We start from the raw sequence: 20,046 nt of genomic DNA on the forward strand, positions 1-20,046 counted from the left end.
ATTATAATTACCATATAGCCACGATTTATGTACGGTTTAGACTTTGAATGCACCATGGAACAAGAACTGTTTGAACAATTAAAATTGTGTTAAAATACATGCACATGCATTAATCTCTTATGGTACTTTCCCCCATAAATGTTCCACTAACTTAAACAGATGAGTTATATTCAAGAATTTTTCATCTGATATTTGCCACTTTTTATTGTTGGTCTCGTGGGTTCAGGACCTTAATTATTTGTTTTAAGGGTGCGGGGTAAAACGATATATAAAGATGATTTATATATTCTATAATTTGAGCATACATTACAAAATAAAAAATATGGTCACCTAATTTCATTAAAATTTGGTACGTTTTATTACATTAAGTAAATAGTGCAGTATTAACAAATCTCAAAAAGAATTCTAATGACCGACATTAATTCAATCATTTCCTACACTTTCAATTTAAAGGAAAGATCATTTGAGTCAATATCTTAAAAATCACCACACAAAAGGGTATAATGAAAATTAGGACAACGTTCTCTCTGTTTATTATTATTTAATAACCTTAACTTCTTTAAATAAAATAAAAATCAAATGTCTTTATAATCACTCTCAATTCATGAATGTAAAAGACTCATATAGTCAACTTAGTAGTATCTAATTAAAATAATATAAAGTTTTAAGTTTAAATTTTTTTGCGATCACTATACAATTATAAGTATAAAAGGAGAGAAAATGATAGAGGTTGATTGTTAATAAGTATTTAACTTTTGAGGGGATATTGAGCCTTTTTTATTAGACTTAATAATACTTAGATGAGTTACAATTTAAGAATGGAAGAGGTTTTGCGAAACCAAGAAAACAAAGTTTTTTTTTTTTTTTTTTTTTTTTGTAAAAATGATATTAATAGTGTATTGAAATTAAACTCTTAAAGTAATTATTATAAAATAGGTATGAATGTAGCTTCTTATATTTTTTATTTTCAATTTTCTTATGTATAAAAAATATAAAATATTTGTGTATTTAATTAGAATGAATTGATTGTGTAGTTTTTCTTTTTTAATATTGACATACAATTATAGATTGTCTTAAATGATAATATTGTTGGGTTGTATCATAATTATTTTGAAAATTATATATAAAATAAATTTTAATTGGTCGATAATGAAAAAATCTTTACATCGAGATTGCTTAAATACTAATCTAATTCTTTATACTAATCCTCTTAATCTTTTGTTTTTAAAGAAGGAATTGAATGAAAAGCATATAATGCTTTATTCATTTAGTAAGGGGAAATATTTGAAAGAGACTATAAAATTATTCATACAAATTAATTTTAATTTGGAAACTATTCATAAAGTTATTTGAAAGAGACTACAATTACTTTTAACTATTTATTTGGAAAAAAGGTCCACTAATAAATATTTATTTAATTTTACACTCTTTGGTTTAAATAATATTGACAAGGAAGTTTGAAGTGCGAATCATGTACATTTCTTAGATCACTAACCGTAATGACTTAAAAAGTAAAATACACTTGTTTTTGTAATATTTTATTTATTTATATTTTTTCATTTTAGAAGTTAAGACACATATTAAAACTGTAAGTATATTTTGTTTTACTTTTTAAAATTATTTTTGACTTGCTAACATGACTTCGATTGTTATTTTTCTTTTATTTATGATAAATGTGTACAATATTTAAGAATTAAGTAGAAGACAGAACATAACTAAAAAGATAGTTCTTATTTGTCATTGACTTATAAAAGGGTAAACAAGGAGTAATTTGTTTTCTTCGAAAGTGATCAAATGAAAAAATATAATGAGTAATAACAAATGGTAGATTCTTATAGTGGAATTTTTAACATAATTCCAATAAAACGTGATTGTGAAATTTGAGAGAAGTTCGTGGTGGTGGGGTGGGGATGTGATTAAGCAGTGAAAAAGCATACCCATACACATTATTCATTATGGACATTTGGATATTTTCTATCTAATTAGTGATTAAATAGTGAAAAGGCATATAAACAAAATAATTTTGGTTATTTATATATATATATATATATATATATATATATATATATATTTTTTTTTTCTCTTTGCACCTCTTTTTTTTTTTTTTTTTTTGCATTTTCTCTTTAAAAATGCTTTTCTTGAAAGTTACATTTCAGAATGTATTTTTAAGATATTTATAAATATTCTGGATATTATTTTATATAAATATACAATAAATTATTAAAATTAGCTTATAAAATGTAAATATTAATATATTTCAAAAATAATTTCTAAAATAAAAGAGTAAAGTAATGGGCACAAATCATAAAGAGTTGAAAAGAGAAAGACGTAAAGAATTGGAAAAATGTTTTTGCATTGCAACTTCAATTTGATTGATCGATGGCATTACGTAATGACTTTTTTTTTTGGGACAAGTGATTTGGCACTCATTATCTAAACTCACACCATGATATGGCTTTGAACAATGATGTGAGTGCACGTCTTCAATGTTTGTGGATTTATCAAGTCAATTCATGGCATTAAACTTTTGACAAAAAAGAGAAGGCACTAAATCTTTTTCTTTTGAGTAAACCTAGAAGATAGAGAATTGGATATAAGCACTCGCGATGTATGTATGAATTACTCCCTCTTATCTTTTTGAATTGTTGCTTATTATTTATTTATTTATTTTTTGATTTACTTATATCTTTACTCTTTACTTAACTTTTAATCTATACTTTTTTCATGAAAGTAATTGTATGTATTCATGTTGAGATACAAACAATTCTTACATCAATAAAATAAGAGAAAAAAATAACAACTTATAATTTCAATTTTAGAGAGGTCTTTTGATAATGATTAAAAACAAAACTGTGATAACTAAGTTTCAAAATAGATAATATTTCATCATTATAAAATATGCATGTATAATAAGTTTATAAAAATAAGCTTATAGAACAAATATCATACAATAACCCAATCAATTCATTCCGAAATTGAAATAAAGTAAAATTTATGAGAGGAACCATCCGACAACTTTCCACCGTGTTCCTGCCACGCACTCAGACAATTTTCTCTGGTCTCAAAGTCATCATACTCATTTCGACACAAAAAGACCGCATGTATTAAACACGCCACAAATGTTTCTAAAGGAGTTCTGGTATAGCCATATATACAACATAGGTTCAAAGGCTTATTGGGAAGATTCTGGGTTCTTGTGCAGAAGAGGTTTTGTTTTAACATGTTATAGATTCGTACATTAGCTTTGCTTTTGTTTTAAGTTTTAACATTTATGGATTTATGGGTTTGCACATATCTAAGAAAGATCTGTGTAAAAGTAAAACCAGAATGAGTAGCAAGCATTATTGGCAAAGTGGCCTTGCTAAGTTGCTATCTCAGAAATATCCTAGTCAGGAAAAATTTGGCAAGAGATTCTAAGTAAATATCAACACAAACTCAACTGGCAAATTGAACAGTTTTTCGACAGAAGAAAATAGAATAGTTGATTGATGCATGATATTTGTGACATTGGATTTGTTTTATTAGTGGAATATCAGCTCTTCAATAATGGTTGAGCCGATCAGCAGAAGTGCATTTTAAACATGGTTACTTACCTGCCTCCATAGTCAATATTACTCTCAAAATCTGTGGTTATAATGCATCTCAATGCATGAATAAGAATGTCACTAAAAATATCCAACAATTGATTGCATGCTCACAACTCACAAGACTGAATTCAACAAAGTTATGTTCACTGATCTTAATTCAAGTGGCCAACAAATTGATTCAAGACCAAAAGAATCTGTAAAATTTCTTTATGCTGTCTCTTTCCTAGAATAACAACAAATTTGCTCATTAAAATTTACATTCCAAGAGAGGACTCTAGACAATGGGTATTAAAAAAAAATTAAAACAATTTTGTTTCTTAGGTTAACTGTGGAAGGTATCAAGATAGAAGAAGTTTGCATCTTGTTCTGTTTTGCTCTAACAATTACAACTGGTTATTGTGCTACAAACACGAATGATCTTAAAGTTTTGAATGATCTCAGACAAGGGTTGGGAACCCTAAGCTTTTGAAATGGCTAGACAAGGGTGATGATCCTTGTGATCCTCCTTCATGGCCTTAGTAGAGAGTCTGACCCAGAGTCTCCCTCTAAAAAGCCATGCATGTGAACAGCCCACAAACACCGACCATTTCATGTGCAAAGCCAACCACCACCTACCATTCCAGCCTGTTCCCATTATCATTCCAGCCTGTTCCCATTACCGTCCAGCCTGTATTCCCATTCTTTTACAGCTTGTATTCATTTCTGAAGGATGTATGATGGCTATAAATAGCCTTGCTTGTAACCATTTATGCATCTTGAAGTTATAAGAAATTGAGTGTTTTGAGTTAGAGAGTCCCTCTCTTTTGTTCCTGAGCCAGTTTGGCATCAGAGCAAGGTTCCTAGATCTCGGAGTTGAGTTTGAGTGAGAAAATCAACGAAAAGTTGAGTGTTTTTGGTAAGCAAGAGAGTTGTTCTTCTAGAAACTCCACTTTGCGGTCATTTTTTCGCAAAACTGACACCGCCATCACGTCCGCAAGGTACGAAAACCTTGGAAATCGAAGTTTCGCGGTCACCGGAGCCACCACGGGTGTCGCCGGAAAATTCGCCGCCACTGCCGGAGTTGTAGAACCACCGTGCCGGAGTTGCAGAACCACCGTGCCGGAGTTGTAGGCAGTTGCCGGAAAATCAGAGGTTGAAGACGACCACGTCAGCGTGCCACGTCACGGACACCTGTCACCTTCAGCCACTCTCTTCACGCCACGTGTCAAGGGAGCCACGTCATTGGTCAAAGTCTATCTTTGACTCCACAGCCACCTCACCAAGCCACGTCATTCCGCCAGCTAACCAGAAATCGCCACGCGTTACGTTGACCAGTCAACTGCCACGCTGTCCAAAGTTTCAGAAATTTCATAAATACCCCTACACTATTGGTAAATTTCATTTTCAACCCTTAAACTTTTCAACTATTCGAATTTGACCCCTGAAGGTTTCAAAATTGCAAATTAGCCCCTAATCTCTCCAAATTTCACTTGTGTCCCTAATCTCTTGTATAATTACCATTTTTTCCTATCTATCAAATTACTATTTTACCCTTATCCTCTCAAATTTCCCAAATTCCAAATTTCTTAAACACCTTTACCATGCCTCCACGAAGACAAAATGAACCAACTCTACGTGACATTCAAATGGAAGAAATGAGGAGACAAATCCAACAATTACAAGAAACTGTGAATGCACAACAAGTCTTGTTGGAAGCACGACACCTACAGTCAGATGCTGACGACTCTAGTAGTGATTCATCATCATTTAAAATTCGTCATCCACAAAGACGGTCATTCAGAAATGACGACATCAGAGTAGATATTCCAGATTTTGAAGGAAATCTTCACCCAGATGAGTTCGTTGATTGGCTTCAAACTGTAGAGCGAATCTTTGAATATAAGGAGGTTCGAGAAGAAAAGAAGGTTAAGATTATTGCTGTGAAACTAAAGAAGCATGCTTCCATATGGTGGGAAAATCATAAGAAGAAGTGTGAACGTGAAGGAAAAAGCAAGATCAAGACATGGGAAAAAATGAAACGAGAACTAACTCGAAAGTTCTTGCCTTCTCAGTATTATCAAGATAATTTTATTCAGCTACAGAATCTTCGTCAAAAGAATTTATCTGTAGAAGAATATACTAGAGAATTTGAGAAGTTGATGATGAAATGTGATATTCATGAAAAGGAGGAACAAACAATAGCTCGTTACCTTGGTGGATTAAATAGTGAAATTGCTCATCCAGTCCAGCTCCAACAATATTGGTCATTGGACGATGTTATCCGTCTAGCCATGCGAGTAGAGAAACAGTTACCCCAGAAGTCTTCTTATAAAGGCTTTTCTTCCACTGAAAATTCTCCTTATCCTCACGAGACATCCACAGATCAACCCAGCTCATCAAGTAAGCCTCCATCCAAACCCATCACCATCGAAAACAAAACCAAGGCCAGCAAATGTTTCAAGTGCCAAGGTTTTGGTCATATAGCCTCCAATTGCCCAAACAGGAGAACCATTACCATTATCAAAGGAGAAGCTTATGAATTATCAGAACAAGAAGAGGGTCCAGAACAAACGGCAGAAGAATGCGAGCCAATGTATGATGAAGAACTCACTGTTCCTGACCATGGTGAATCTTTGGTAATTAGGCGAAGCTTGCATACAACATCAGTAAAAGAAGAACCTTGGTTAAGACACAACATTTTTTACACTCGTTGCACTTCTGCAGGAAAAGTTTGTAATGTTATTATAGACAATGGAAGTTGTGGAAATGTAGTTTCTAACTACATGGTGGAGAAATTGGAACTTCCTACCCAGGCACATCCACATCCTTACAAGTTGCATTGGTTCAGTAAAGGTAGTGAAGTAAAGGTTGACAAACGTTGCCTTGTGACCTTTTCCATTGGCCAAAAATACAAGGACCAGATATGGTGTGATGTTGTACCTATGGATGCTTGTCACCTTCTCCTTGGAAGACCCTGGCAATATGATCGTCATGCATTATATGATGGTTATTCCAACACCTACTCCTTCGTCAAAGATAGAGTAACGGTCAAGCTAACTCCCTTACCACCAAGTGAGCTTGATAGCAACACAAAAGAAGCCAAACCACCGGATCTAAACTCGAGGACGAGTTCTTTCCAACCCGGGGAGTATGACCCAGAGTCTCCCTCTAAAAAGCCATGCATGTGAACAGCCCACAAACACCGACCATTTCATGTGCAAAGCCAACCACCACCTACCATTCCAGCCTGTTCCCATTACCATTCCAGCCTGTTCCCATTACCGTCCAGCCTGTATTCCCATTCTTTTACAGCTTGTATTCATTTCTGAAGGATGTATGATGGCTATAAATAGCCTTGCTTGTAACCATTTATGCATCTTGAAGTTATAAGAAATTGAGTGTTTTGAGTTAGAGAGTCCCTCTCTTTTGTTCCTGAGCCAGAGTCAATCCGATTCAGGCCAAGAATCTGAATCTTAGAGGATCATTGCATCAAAACTTTAGCCAACTCTCAGAACTCTACAATTTGGGTCTTCAACTCAACAACCTTAGTTGGATGTTGCCTAATTTTAATGGATTATCCAAATTGGAGTTTGCTTTCTTGGATTACAATGCATTTGATGGTATCCCATCTGATTTCTTCAATTGACTTAGCAACATCCGAGTCTTGTCCTCTGAAAAAACTCCACTAAATGCAAGCAGTGGGTGGTTGTTACTTTTTAGCAATTGAATTTTCAGATACCCTTTTCTCTAAACTAAAAAATTATGTTAGCAAATTTAATTTTTGAGGTAACATGATACTACCTCCCATTGCAGGTAATAAGCGTGCACTACCGGTGTGCCATAGTATTTGAGCTTCACCTCAGGTTCCCCCCTTTATCGTCAACTTGAAGCAAAATTAATATACTTTTATTTGCACACTATATGCACTCACTGTAGTCTGTGGACGAACTTTTTTCCAAACTGATGTACGATCTGTTTCTTTTTAATATCATTACCATTTCCAAAATGATGTTAGATTTGTTTCACTTTAATATCATGCCAAATGGCTAACTGGAATGCGACATGCCATTGGATGTGTACGGTGCAATTGGAAGCTACTATGAGATTTCAGAGACACTTAAAGCTAAGCTCCCAATCTTCAAGAATTAGTATTTTTTTTTTGGCATTGTTATGTAATTTGTAATTTCATTTCAGCATACTGCTCACCATGTCATTGGTTTAAATATATGTGGGTGTTATCTGCATTCTGCATCATTGGAATTGGTAGATCTCATCTTCAAACCAATTGGTATTAAATGAGACTGTCCAACAGATATACAAGTTGCACCTCAATAATTGAGGCAAGTAACATGGGACTCTCCAACAGCCCTTTTCCACAGATGTCTACTAGAATACATGATGCCTACCAGAATAGGCAATCCATGAAGATAGGCTACAAGTTCTGATATTATGAGAGATTTCATCTTAAAATCAATTGGCTTTAAGTGAAGTTGCCTAACAAATATTCAAGTTACGCCCCGAGAACTGAGGTTGGTGACATGGGACTATCCTGTAGAAAAAATAAGAGAGACGAGGTAATACTAAATGTTGTGGGTGAACGTAGCAACTCACTGTGTTTTTTATTGAATGAGAGATGGCCTTTAAATAGCCATTTTACAACGTACTGAACTAACAAGAAGATAATAAAATATCTTATCAAATCAAAACTTATCAAGAAACTATCTTATCTAATCTGAAACAAAATAACTCAAAAGATAAATCAAATAATTTCAGATAACTTAAATCGGATATCTCGGATATCTCGGAATCTCTAGAAATTTAAGATTTTCCAACAAAACTCCCCCATAATCTTAAATTTCTCCTTCTTCTTTCATTCCGAGTAACTTTCTTAACTTCTGAAATGTTGTTGTCGGCAATGGTTTTGTAAAGATATCGGCTACCTGCTCTTTACTTCCTACGTGTTCGAGCTCCACGCTTCCTTCTTTCACCTTTTCCCTGATGAAATGAAATCGGACGTCGATGTGCTTGCTTCTTTCGTGATTGATTGGATTCTTGGCTAACTCGATTGCCGACCTGTTGTCTACTCGGATCAACACTTTCTCAGCTTTCATAATTTCCAGTTTGCTTAGCAAGTTTCTAAGCCAAACTGCATGTTGGACACTCCAAGATGCTGCTACATACTCGGCTTCACACGTTGATAGAGCTACGATTGGTTGTTTCTTTGATAGCCAAGTGAAAGCCGAGTTTCCCATGAAGAATACGTACCCAACTGTGCTTTTCCGATCATCCACATCTCCACACCAATCACTGTCCGAGTACCCAATAAGTCGGTAGTTGTCCGACTTAGTGAAACACAGTCCAAGTGACATCGTCCCCTTCACATACCTTAGTATCCTCTTTAATGCTTTCCAATGAGAATACCTCGGATCCTCCATAAAGCGGCTTGCAATTCCCACACTTAGCATCAGATCGGGTCTTGTACTTGTCAGATACCTTAGACTTCCGATTAGGCTTCGGTACCTGCTTGCATCAACTCTTTCAGCCTCTCCATTTTTAGATAACTTCGTTCCAGGTTCCATGGGAGTAGAAACTGGATTGCAATTCAGCATCTTTGCCTTGCTCAAAATCTCCTCGGCATACCTCTTTTGGGACACAAAAATACCTGTTGCTCTTTGGTCCACCTCTAAACCCAGAAAGTACTTCATGATGCCCAAATCGGTCATCTCAAACTCCCTCTTCATCACTTCTTTAAACTCCTCAACTAGCTCAGCTTTGCTTCCCATGAATATCAAGTCATCCACGTATAGAGCAACGAACAATATATCTCCTTTGCACTTCTTTAAATAGAGAGCATGTTCATACGGACATTGTTCATAACCATTTCTCTTGAAGTAGGTGTCTATTCTCTCATTCCATGCTCGAGGAGCTTGCTTCAAACCGTACAAAGCCTTTTTCAGCACTTTCTTCTCTTCACCTCTCCTCATGTACCCTAGAGGTTGCTCCACGTAGACTTCTTCCTCCAACACCCCATTCAAGAATTCTGACTTCACGTCCATTTGTTGTATCTTCCATCCATGCTGAGCTGCTAAGGACAGTAGTAATCGATTCGTTTCCATCCTTGTCACGGGTGCAAAAACTTCATCATAATCAATGCCTTTCTGCTGTTTATAACCCCTCGCCACAAGACGAGCTTTGTAGCGCTCCACTTCGCCATTTGCATTTGTCTTCCTTTTGTATACCCACTTCAAACTAATTGGCCGAGCTCCTGTGGGTAAATCTGTCAGCTTCCACGTCTCACTCTTCTCAATTGATCAGATCTCCTCATCCATTGCTTTCTTCCACCTCTCATCAAGTACCGCCTCTTCAAACTTTATATCTTCTGTTCCTGTCAATAGACACACTACATGTAACTCGTTAGTGGAGTTGTAGATGTCTTGCTCCTTTGCTTTGTACTCGGACGAGCTCGGAAAACTTGTTCTTGAATGCTTTCTGAGTACACACGCTTCACAAAACTTCTTGTCAAACTCATCACCACACAGTCCGTGCACCAACTCCTTCCTTGATAGCTCGACCAAACCTCCAAAGTTTAAATGCCCAAGACGAGAATGCCTCATTATTACTTCATCCTTCACGTCCAGCTTTAAACACTTATTTTGAATGATGTTCAGCTTCAGTTTATACATCCGATTCTTTTTCATCTCCACTCGGGCTATTAAACGATCATGCTTGTCCTTCAAATAAAGCACTCGATCCTTCATCAGAACCGAGTTGCCTTTCTCCATCATCTGCCCCATGTTTAAGATGTTGCTCTTAAGTTCGGGAACGTAGTAGACATTTCTTATTTCTCCAACTCGTCCATCCTTCTGCATAAACTTGATGGTTCCATGCCCTTTTACTGCAACCTTGGAATCATCTCCAAATGACACGAATCCAGCCTTCACCTTGATGAGTTCGTTGAAGAAACTCTCTTCTCCACACATATGATTGCTCGCCCCAGTGTCCAAATACCAGACCGAGTTGTTTAAGCAACTCGAATCAAGCTCGGCTTCTGACATCTCATCTGAGCTTGGAAGCTCAACTACTGATCTCTCCACGCAACACAAGTTTAGCTCATCCTCGGAGGCACAACTCGGACGTAGCTTGGTCTCCGAGCTCTGCGTCATCATCAAAATTCCTGCTTCCTCGTCCTCTTCTTCTGTGAGAAGATTCTTCTCTTTCTCTTCACTTCGGCTTTTAGCTCGGCAATACTTTGCTATGTGACCGTATTTGCCACAGTTGTAGCAATTTGCCGATCTGCATTCTTTTGCGTAGTGGCCGAGTTTGCCACACTTATAACATTCCACCTCGGACCTCGGCTGACTTCCTTGGCTACGATCACCTCGTCCTTGTCCACCTCCATGATCACCTCGTCCTCTACCTCGTCCTTGATCACCTCCATGATCACCTCGTCCTTTGCCTCGTCCTCCATGATCACCTCGTCCTTTGCCTCCTAATGTTCGGCCCTGGGTGTTCCGAGTTTCATTCAAATTAAGTTGCGCCTGTAATGCTTGATCAAGTGTATTCTTCATCTTCCTCCTCCTTTGTTCGTGGGCTTCGAGTGACCCAGCGAGCTCTTCCACTGAGAGGACTGACAAGTCCTTTGACTCCTCAATTACGCATGCGATACTCTCGAAATCATCTGTTTAATGATCTCAAGATTTTCTCCACAATTCTACTTGCTGGCATTGACTCCCCATTCCTTCCGAGTTGGTTAGCCACCTTCTCCACCCGAGTTATGTACTCGGATACTTGTTCCTTATCCTCCATCTTCAAACACTCAAACTCTCCTCGGAGAGTTTGAAGTCGGATCTGTCTGACACGGTGATTACCTCTGTGCGCAACCTCCAAGATCTTCCATGCTTCCTTTGAAGATGCAGTGTTTGCAATCTTCTCGAAGCCTGACTCATCCACGGCATTGTACAAAAAATACAAAGCCGATTTGTCCTTCACTCGTGTCTTTTCCAATGTGGCAATTTGAGCCACAGATTGGTCTTCGTCCTCCTCGGGTTCTTGAAACCCCTTCTCCACTATATCCCATAGACTTTGGGAACCCAACAGGGTCTTCATCTGTAAACACCAATTATCATAATTGGTTTTCTTTGACAGTTGTGGTACGGTCATTCCATTAACAACCTTCGCCATTACTCTCTCTTTCTTCTTTCCTCCCCTTCACAGGCGCACACTATTTTCCTCTCACACTCGGCACTCAGAGCATAAAGCTCTGATACCAATTTGTAGAAAAAATAAGAGAGACGAGGTAATACTAAATGTTGTGGGTGAACGTAGCAACTCACTGTGTTTTTTATTGAATGAGAGATGACCTTTAAATAGTCATTTTACAACGTACTGAACTAACAAGAAGATAATAAAATATCTTATCAAATCAAAACTTATCAAGAAACTATCTTATCTAATCTGAAACAAAATAACTCAAAAGATAAATCAAATAATTCCAGATAACTTAAATCGGATATCTCGGATATCTCGGATATCTCGGAATCTCTAGAAATTTAAGATTTTCCAACATATCCAACAAGAACTACACCTATGATGACAGGACGTTTAGCCATGAAATCCACTAAAAATGGGTAATCAAGTTGTTTAGACTCTTTAGCATGTTTCATTACACATTGACAGGTATAATGCTTAAGAAAAAAATTAAGAAACCATCAGATAATTGGTGCAACGAACGAAAAGGGTCTATGATGAAGAAGCACCAATGTGCAGTGCTACTAAGGAAGCATATGTACCCCCTTTGTTAAGCAAAGCGTCATGCTTTCCTTTCTCTGCAATAACTCCATTTTTAACCACTACAATTGAATCTGCATCCTTTATGGTGGATAACCTGTGAGCCACCACAATAGTGGTTCTATCCACCCTCACTCGATCAAGTGCATCTTGAACCACTCTTTCAGACTCGGCATCAAGTGCACTTGTGGCTTCATCTAGTAGTAATATTTTTGGACTCTTAACTATGGCTCTTGCAATTGCCACCCGCTGCTTCTGCCCTCCAGATAATTGAATCCCTCTCTCCCCTACTAATGTATCATAACCCTGTATACATGTGGTGCTTAGGTAGCTAGTTATTAAAAAAATTTGCAATATAATTTTTTTGTTGAAAAGTTTGTAGGTTACCTGCTGCAAACTGCTGACAAACTTGTGGGCATTTGCCAGTACTGCTGCAGCTATAATTTCGGCTTCTGTTGCATCACCACCTTTTCCATATGCAATATTGGCTCGGATGGTGTCATTAAACAACACAGGCTCCTGACTTACCAGGCCCATCTGCTGCCTAAACCATTTAAGTTTTAGCTTTTGGATTTCTGTTCCATCCAGTGTAATCTGACCTGAATCTGGCTCATAAAATCTTTGTAACAATGAGATCACTGTAGACTTTCCACTTCCACTTTCACCTACTAGAGCAACTGTCTGATTTCCATCAGTATAATCAAACTCTTAGGTTCTTACTTAAGAAAGGTTGTCTGAAAGAATCACATGTTCCTATGATGAGATTTATGCATCAAACCAATAGATTATTTCATTAGTTACCTCTCCTGCATGAATGGTCAAGGAAAGAGCTTGGAATACAAGAACATTAGGCCTGGTTGGATACTTGAAAATGACATGGTGGAACTCAATCTCTCCCTTCACTTCTTGCAATGTCATTCCTGACTCGTCACTGGGGTCTGTCCTTGATTTCTGGTCAAGAATAGCAAATACAGAAGCAACAGAACTTTTTGCTTTACTTGCTGCTGGGGTCATGAGGCCAGATTGTGACATTGCAACAGCTGCCATTGTGAGAGCAAAAAATACCTGAAAAATGAATTGTTCAATGATAGCAGCTCTCAAATTATCTACGTTGTTTTATTTTAAAGAAAAAGAAAACACTTTCTTAATTTATCTTAGAATTTAGCTTATGCTTTGTCAGAAATAATTAAGATAAGTAAAAAGCTCCATATGTGGGATGGTGACAAAGATAGGACAATAACTTACACGGAAAACATCTGAGATTGATGTTTTGTCATGCTCAACAAGTCTGGCCCCAGCATAAAAACTGCATGCATAAACAGAGAATAGAAAGAAAAGTGATAACCCAAAACCTGTTCCGCTGACTAAACCTTGCCTTATACTTGTCTGGATTGGTCCTAAACATTTCTTCTGATACAACTCCATCACCTTCTCTTCTGCACAGAAAGCGGCAACTGTTCTGATATTCCTTACTGCATCATTCGCTACTTGACTTGCTTCCTCATAAAGTTTCTATGGATCACATAGAGCACAATAACATTAGTCGAATGGATACCTGTATTAATTAAATATGGAAACAGATGTATGGAGAGTTGAGGTTGCAGATGAAACACAATTGACTCGTCCCTGTGAAGTAGTTTATATTTGAGTGCATGCAGAAAGCCAAAAAGAGTAATGCAACATACACAAGCATCGAAACATAATATATACTCCTTCTGTTCTCATATATAAGCAAAAAACAAAACTAATTTATGCTAATTAAGAAAAGTTAATATCATTTAATTGAATAACGAGAGAACTATTTTCCTGAATTCCCCTTTATTGGAATTTGATATCAATAAGAAAAAAGAGTACTTGGAAATAAAACCTCAATTAAATGAACCATATTTTGGAGATAGTAGTATTAAATAAGGTCAAATAATTTGAAAATTGCTTATAATTGAGACTAACATTCACGTGATTTTTTTTAGCTTATATTTGAGACAGGAGAGAGTAACATAAAAAAAAAACTTATCCATTCCATTGGATTTGGATCTAGCCCCAACACAAAATACACATGCAATCAAGTTATCTCCCTTCAGGCAATATTTAATCCAAGGTTTCCGGTCACCCTTTCCCCACTATGGCACTAGGTCCGAAATTTAGTAATTTTCACATGGTTTCAAGCTAAGTAGTTCGATAGTTTAATATCAGTAAGGCACAAACCTTTGCATTTGTGCTGAATCCTTTCATGGACTTCATTTGTACCTGTCCACTTAGTAATACTAGAGGTACCAAAACAAGAACGATGAGAGAAAGCTGCCAATTTGCCTCAAAGGCAATTACCAAGGCTGTAATTGCTGTAGAAATATCTTGAACCAGCAATCCAAGAGCATCCCCAACCAAAGTTCGAATAGAGGCTGCATCAGTTGACAGCCTTGCTCCAAGTGCTCCACTTGAATTCTCAGTTATATCAAACCATCCTATTTCCATGTGAATTATTTTCTCAAAACACATTAGCCGGATCCTTTTGATCAACTTAGAACCAGCTACAGCAAAAAGGTAGGACCTTAATGGAAAAAATATGAATGCAACCACACTAAGCGCAACAAATATTAATGACCAAAACCTTGAGTCTTTGCGGAGTTCATCAGCAGGCTCATAGAAAGTATTTATCATGTGGGACAGAAGAAGCCCCATGGTGGGTAATATTGCCCCAGTTGCTGCTGCTGCTAGAGTGCCCATTAGCAACACTGGGATTTCAGGCTTGTTAAGATAAGCAATGCGGAGAAGTGAAACTTCTTGAGGTTTATGTGAGGCTGCTGAAGGAAGAACTTCAGGCCCTCTTTCTGATGTTTCAGCGAGATCTAGTGTGGTAGGAGTGGCATTTGATGTTCTGAAAGAGTTCTGACTACTGTTTCCTCTTCCAGAAGACTCCTTACTTAATGATTGAGGGAGAGAAAACTGTTGGCTTGATTTTCGTTCTGAATCTTCAAACTTTTCTGGCCTGTTTGAGTCATATGCATCATGCTCTTCTGACTCCCTTTTGATTTCTTGTAATCTGATGAGCTGGCTAAAAGCTCCATAAGGATCTTTAATGAGCTCAGCATGTGTGCCTAATCGGTTGAAAGAAATAAGAATGCAGCAATGTACATGTCAAGAAAAAAATGAAGAATTGTGTGGGGGGAGAGAGACTTGGAAGCAGATTTTTAAACCGAGTTTCATTTCTGTGGCAACATAGAATGTTTACCTTCTTCTATTACTTTTCCTTGATGAATAACAGCAATGATATCAGCGCTCCTTATAGTGCTTAGGCGATGAGCTACAATGACAGTTGTTCTGTTTATCATAATTTTGTCTAGTGTCTCTTGCACCACTCTCTCTGATTCTGCATCAAGAGCACTTGTAGCTTCGTCAAGGAGCAGAATTCTCGGGTCCTTTAGAATTGCTCTTGCTATACATATTCTTTGTTTTTGACCTCCAGAGAGCTGAGTTCCATGCTCTCCAACCATTGTGTCAAGTCCCTAAACACATAATTTAACAAAACTAATGAGATAAAAAGACCTCTTACTGAGTACAATCACACGACACACAGACACCACAAATTTCAAAAGATGAAAGATGAATCGTGAGCTCACATGGGGAAATTTATCTATGAATTTAGCGGCATTAGCGAGTTCAGCAGCAGCTCTGATTTCTTCATCTGTTGCCCCGTCCTTACCATAGGCAATATTCTCTTGAATGCTACAATTAAAGAGAATTGGTTCCTGGCTGACAAGGCCTATTTTCTGTCTGATCCATTTCAATTGAAATTCTTTGAGGTTGATACCGTCAATGAGAACTTCACCAGCTTGTGGATCATAAAATCTCTCAATTAAACTGATAACTGTTGATTTTCCACTCCCACTTTGCCCCACCAAAGCTGCAGTAGTGCCCCTTGATATTGAAATTGAAAATCCATTGAATATCAGTTCATCAGGTCTTGAAGGATAACTAAAGCAAACATTCCTAAGTTCTATATCTCCGGATATATCATCTACTTGTCGACCAGCAGTGTCATAAGAATCAATGTCTGGCTGCCTTGTTATTGTTTCAAACATTTTAAAGGCAGCAGCTTGTCCTGCAGCAAATGCTGTTAAGCTTGGAGTTGCCAGCCCCAGACGCCTGCAAAATAAAATTAGCCAGAAAAGTATATCAATTTTGCTTGCCAAGCTTGAAAGAGAGGTTGATAGATTTGTATCGATGCATCCACAATATAGATGGTAAAGAATAAGTTAACTTACGTGGAACTAGTCAATACTGCAAATAATACACTAATGACTTGTCCTCCTGTATAACCTTTATCTAATACCATCTTCCCTCCAAACCATATTGTCAAACCATAAGTGCAGTATGTAAAAAATCTAACTGAACCGAAGCCAAGACCACTAACCACTCCCTCCTTCACTCCAATTCTGTAAGCTTTGGTTAAGTATTGATTGTATTGAGCGATAGCTTGCTTCTCACCTGTAAATGATGCAACCTGCATTGGAGGAATGCATCTCTTTTATATACTGCTCTCTTGCAACATGGAAAAGAAAAACAATGGAAAGTACATTCAGAAGGTTGGTATACAGTTCGTATTGAACCAATTGTCTGCTCCACTACAGTTGCTGCTTCAGAATAAGCTGCTTGTCCTTGGGATGCCATCTTTGCAAAAGAAAAGCTCATTATGGAGCCAGAGAGGACAAGAAGCGGAAGAGAAGATAGAAGGACAAGGGTTAGAAGCCAGCCCTTGATGAATGCTATGACTATACCTCCCAAAAAACATGCCACAAGCTGTATGAATTTTCCTACCTGAGATGTACGCAGAATGTGAAAAGAAAAAGTTAACTCTAAAGTTTGTTTCATCATAGTGTTGGATAAAATGGTAATGATTTGGGACTTGGAAGAGTGGTACACTTATACCTTCTCTCCCATGGCTTCTTGAATAAGAACTGTGTCACCTGACATCCTTCCAACAACCTCTCCACTGTTTGTTTCATTGTCAAAGAAGCTGATATCTTGCCTCAGAATTGCTTTGAGGTATAAGCCTCTTATTCTTGCAGCTTGTCTCTCCCCAGTGATCACCCAGCAAGACACCTCTGGAAGATTGCAAATATGTGTAACTCTTGTTATGTTATATTAAGCGAAATTATATTTCTAGTTATACAGTAAGCATAATCAGAAGAGAATTTGAAATGCTTACGCAAGAATGCTGCAAGAAAGGCACCTGCACCAATGGACGCAAACTTCAGAGACGCCTGAGCATGAAACGAGGTTTTAAGTGTTATGACATGGAAATAAGGAGAACTTCAAATCTAAATTGTTCCTCTCAAACTTAGTTTTTTCCAGAATCAGAACCCCCCAGTCTTTGCACTTAGTTGGTTGGAACAGAAATGCGAGACAATTTAAAGTGGAGCATTGTACATCTCATTTTCATGAGAAATTTTTGTAAGGTTCTGTTGAGATACAAATAAGTCCCACATCAATAAAATAAGATAAGAAATAACAACTTATATAGCACAAAAATATTTTAATGATAGAGAGACCTTTTGGGTGATAACCATATAATCAAGTGTTTTACTTTATGATAACGAGTTTATAAAATTTGGCTACGTCACACACCAAGATTAGCCTAGGCCATGAACATGCAGTTCCGGATCATACAATAATTTGTACATTTTCACTTAACAATTGAAGTTTTTATGTTTCCAAATCATTCCACTTCCCACTATTTTCATACTTTTTATCCTATAGATATTTCACAACATTGATTAATGATTATTAATGAGGGGAGCTAGGCATTACCTTGGAAACTTCATGAACTACTACTTGTTTGTTATCAACATTTCCTCCAAAGGCATCCACCGCATCTCCAATAAGTATAGTCATTAAAGGCATAGAGATTCCATTACCAACAGCACTTATTGTCCCAACAAGCATCAGAAGATAATCCCAAGAGTCTGCAAAAGAGAAAAGTTTGTAAAAGGGTACTGTTCTATTGCTTTCATCCTTCACCTTGTTCTTCTTGGAATCCTGCTGCCTGCCAACCATTTCTTGGGTACTTTCAGGACCTTGAACTGGTGGATGATCACTCGTTGATCCTGTCATCTCAGTTGAAGTCAGCAACTCCCTTTTAGTTTTTCCATCAAAAGTCACCACTTAAATGAGTTATAATTTTTCAGATGTCAAAATAGTTTACTTAACCAAACTCAACAATAGAGAGGAATGACCATTGAAGAGTGACAAAAAAAAAAAAAAATCGCAGGGAAACCAGAGTAGTCCAGAAAAAATTAAAGTGCAAGGTATACTTTCAATAATATTACAAAGCACATTCAATATCAAAGTAAAGCAAAGTCTTCCTTATTCATTTGTTCTTGTCATTGTTATTTTCTTATAAAAGTAAATGACAATAGCAAACCTTTGGTAGAAGTGCTTCCCGTTTTCAGAATGATGGCAAACTAGCACTATATATCAAGGAAGAACTATTAAGACTGATGAAAGTCAGTAGCACAACTGTTGCAAGTTAACTAGGCTCATATGTAAATCACTTGATAAAGCAAAATTACCAAAGATAATACTTTATGTACATTTTAAATGCATCATGGAACAGCAAAAGTTCTTTGATATGAACATCACGTGGAAATTATATTAATATTTCTAAAAGGGATTAAGTTCCTTCAAGAGTAACTCTATTCATCCCCACTTTTTTTTTTTTTTTTATTTTTTTTTTTTTATTTTCTTTCAATCTAACAAGAATTGTCGCATTTTAGAATTGGCGAGAAGCAGTCAAACTAGTCTAGACAACCAATCTGAACCGATACTTTTCATTTTTTAAAAAAATTTTAAATCTCATTTTTGATAATTTTAAGATAAATGAAAAACATTTTATAAGGATTACAGTTAGGAATAAGTTCTTTATCAATTATTATAATTTTTCTTATGAAACATTTAATTTTTTTTAGAAGTATAGAACATTTAATTTAGTCATTTATATTAATTTTTAATTTTTTTTATCTTGATTATTATAATTTTATATTATATTACTTTATAATTTAACTTATTAGTCTTATAATTTTTTGAGATGTTTGTTTTATTTTTCGTTTTTTTTTTTCTTCAAGTGTTTTTAGAGAAATTTATTTGAACAAAATATTACTATAATTTATACTATTTTATACTTTTATATAAAAGAGATACTGATTTTTGGAACTTCTTTTTGATCATGACTTTTTTTTTTTGGCATAATTTTACCCCTATAATTATCCCCAGATTATTCACTTTCCAGTTTAAAATTACCTACTATTACTAGCTAGTGATGAGAAATTGAAGTAATATATACAAAAAATTACTAGTGATTAGAAATTGAAGTAATATATACAAAATCTGAAGTTCAAATTATTCGTCCAGATTTGTTGTTCAAATTACCTAATATTTTATTTTTGACAAGAATGGAAGCAGGTTGGGTCTTGTGATCAGTGTACCAGAGGATGCAATCGCGTTAGGACTAATTAACTTCACCAAACAGATTATCAATCCGTTTCATTCATGCATTAAACAAAAAGCTAGCACCAGAAGCTGCCAATGAGTTGCAATCGCTTACGATTAGGCCAAATTAACCTGTGAATACAAATCAAGGATCTCAGCATCTATTTGCAATAAGATATTGTATATGAATACCTAAGCAGCATCTCTA

The 20,046-nt window shown here is 36.3% G+C and overlaps 2 protein-coding genes across 3 annotated transcripts; both read right to left on the reverse strand.

Moving 5' to 3' along the window:
* Positions 1 to 8,909: 8,909 nt before the first annotated feature.
* Positions 8,910 to 11,672, reverse strand: LOC145958157 (uncharacterized). The gene is made up of 4 exons (XM_083074642.1): positions 11,325 to 11,672; positions 9,923 to 10,720; positions 9,158 to 9,865; positions 8,910 to 9,086 (listed from the first exon to the last, which is right to left on the reverse strand). The coding sequence occupies exons 1-4, from the start codon at positions 11,670 to 11,672 to the stop codon at positions 8,910 to 8,912; spliced, it is 2,031 nt and encodes a 676-aa protein (XP_082930768.1).
* A 424-nt stretch (positions 11,673 to 12,096) lies between these two features.
* LOC109809415 (ABC transporter B family member 4) lies at positions 12,097 to 19,382 on the reverse strand. Of its 2 annotated transcripts, XM_029273208.2 has the most exons (12): positions 18,162 to 19,369; positions 17,560 to 17,614; positions 17,280 to 17,455; positions 16,947 to 17,168; positions 16,616 to 16,854; positions 15,971 to 16,496; positions 15,583 to 15,856; positions 14,559 to 15,448; positions 13,599 to 13,865; positions 13,155 to 13,418; positions 12,741 to 13,034; positions 12,097 to 12,659 (listed from the first exon to the last, which is right to left on the reverse strand). In XM_029273208.2, exons 1-12 carry the CDS (start codon positions 18,462 to 18,464, stop codon positions 12,306 to 12,308), a joined length of 3,864 nt encoding a protein of 1,287 aa, XP_029129041.1. In that variant the 5' UTR covers positions 18,465 to 19,369; the 3' UTR covers positions 12,097 to 12,305. The 2 variants fall into 2 exon arrangements, with proteins under 2 accessions (XP_029129041.1, XP_029129042.1); XM_029273209.2 differs by lacking the exon at positions 12,097 to 12,659 and having other exon boundaries at positions 12,889 to 13,030; positions 18,162 to 19,382.
* Between the last annotated feature and the right edge of the window lie 664 nt (positions 19,383 to 20,046).

This window comes from Cajanus cajan, chromosome 5 (genome assembly GCF_000230855.2).
Source record: "Cajanus cajan strain Asha chromosome 5, NIPB_CcT2T_4, whole genome shotgun sequence".
In the NCBI taxonomy this organism is placed as follows: domain Eukaryota; kingdom Viridiplantae; phylum Streptophyta; class Magnoliopsida; order Fabales; family Fabaceae; genus Cajanus; species Cajanus cajan.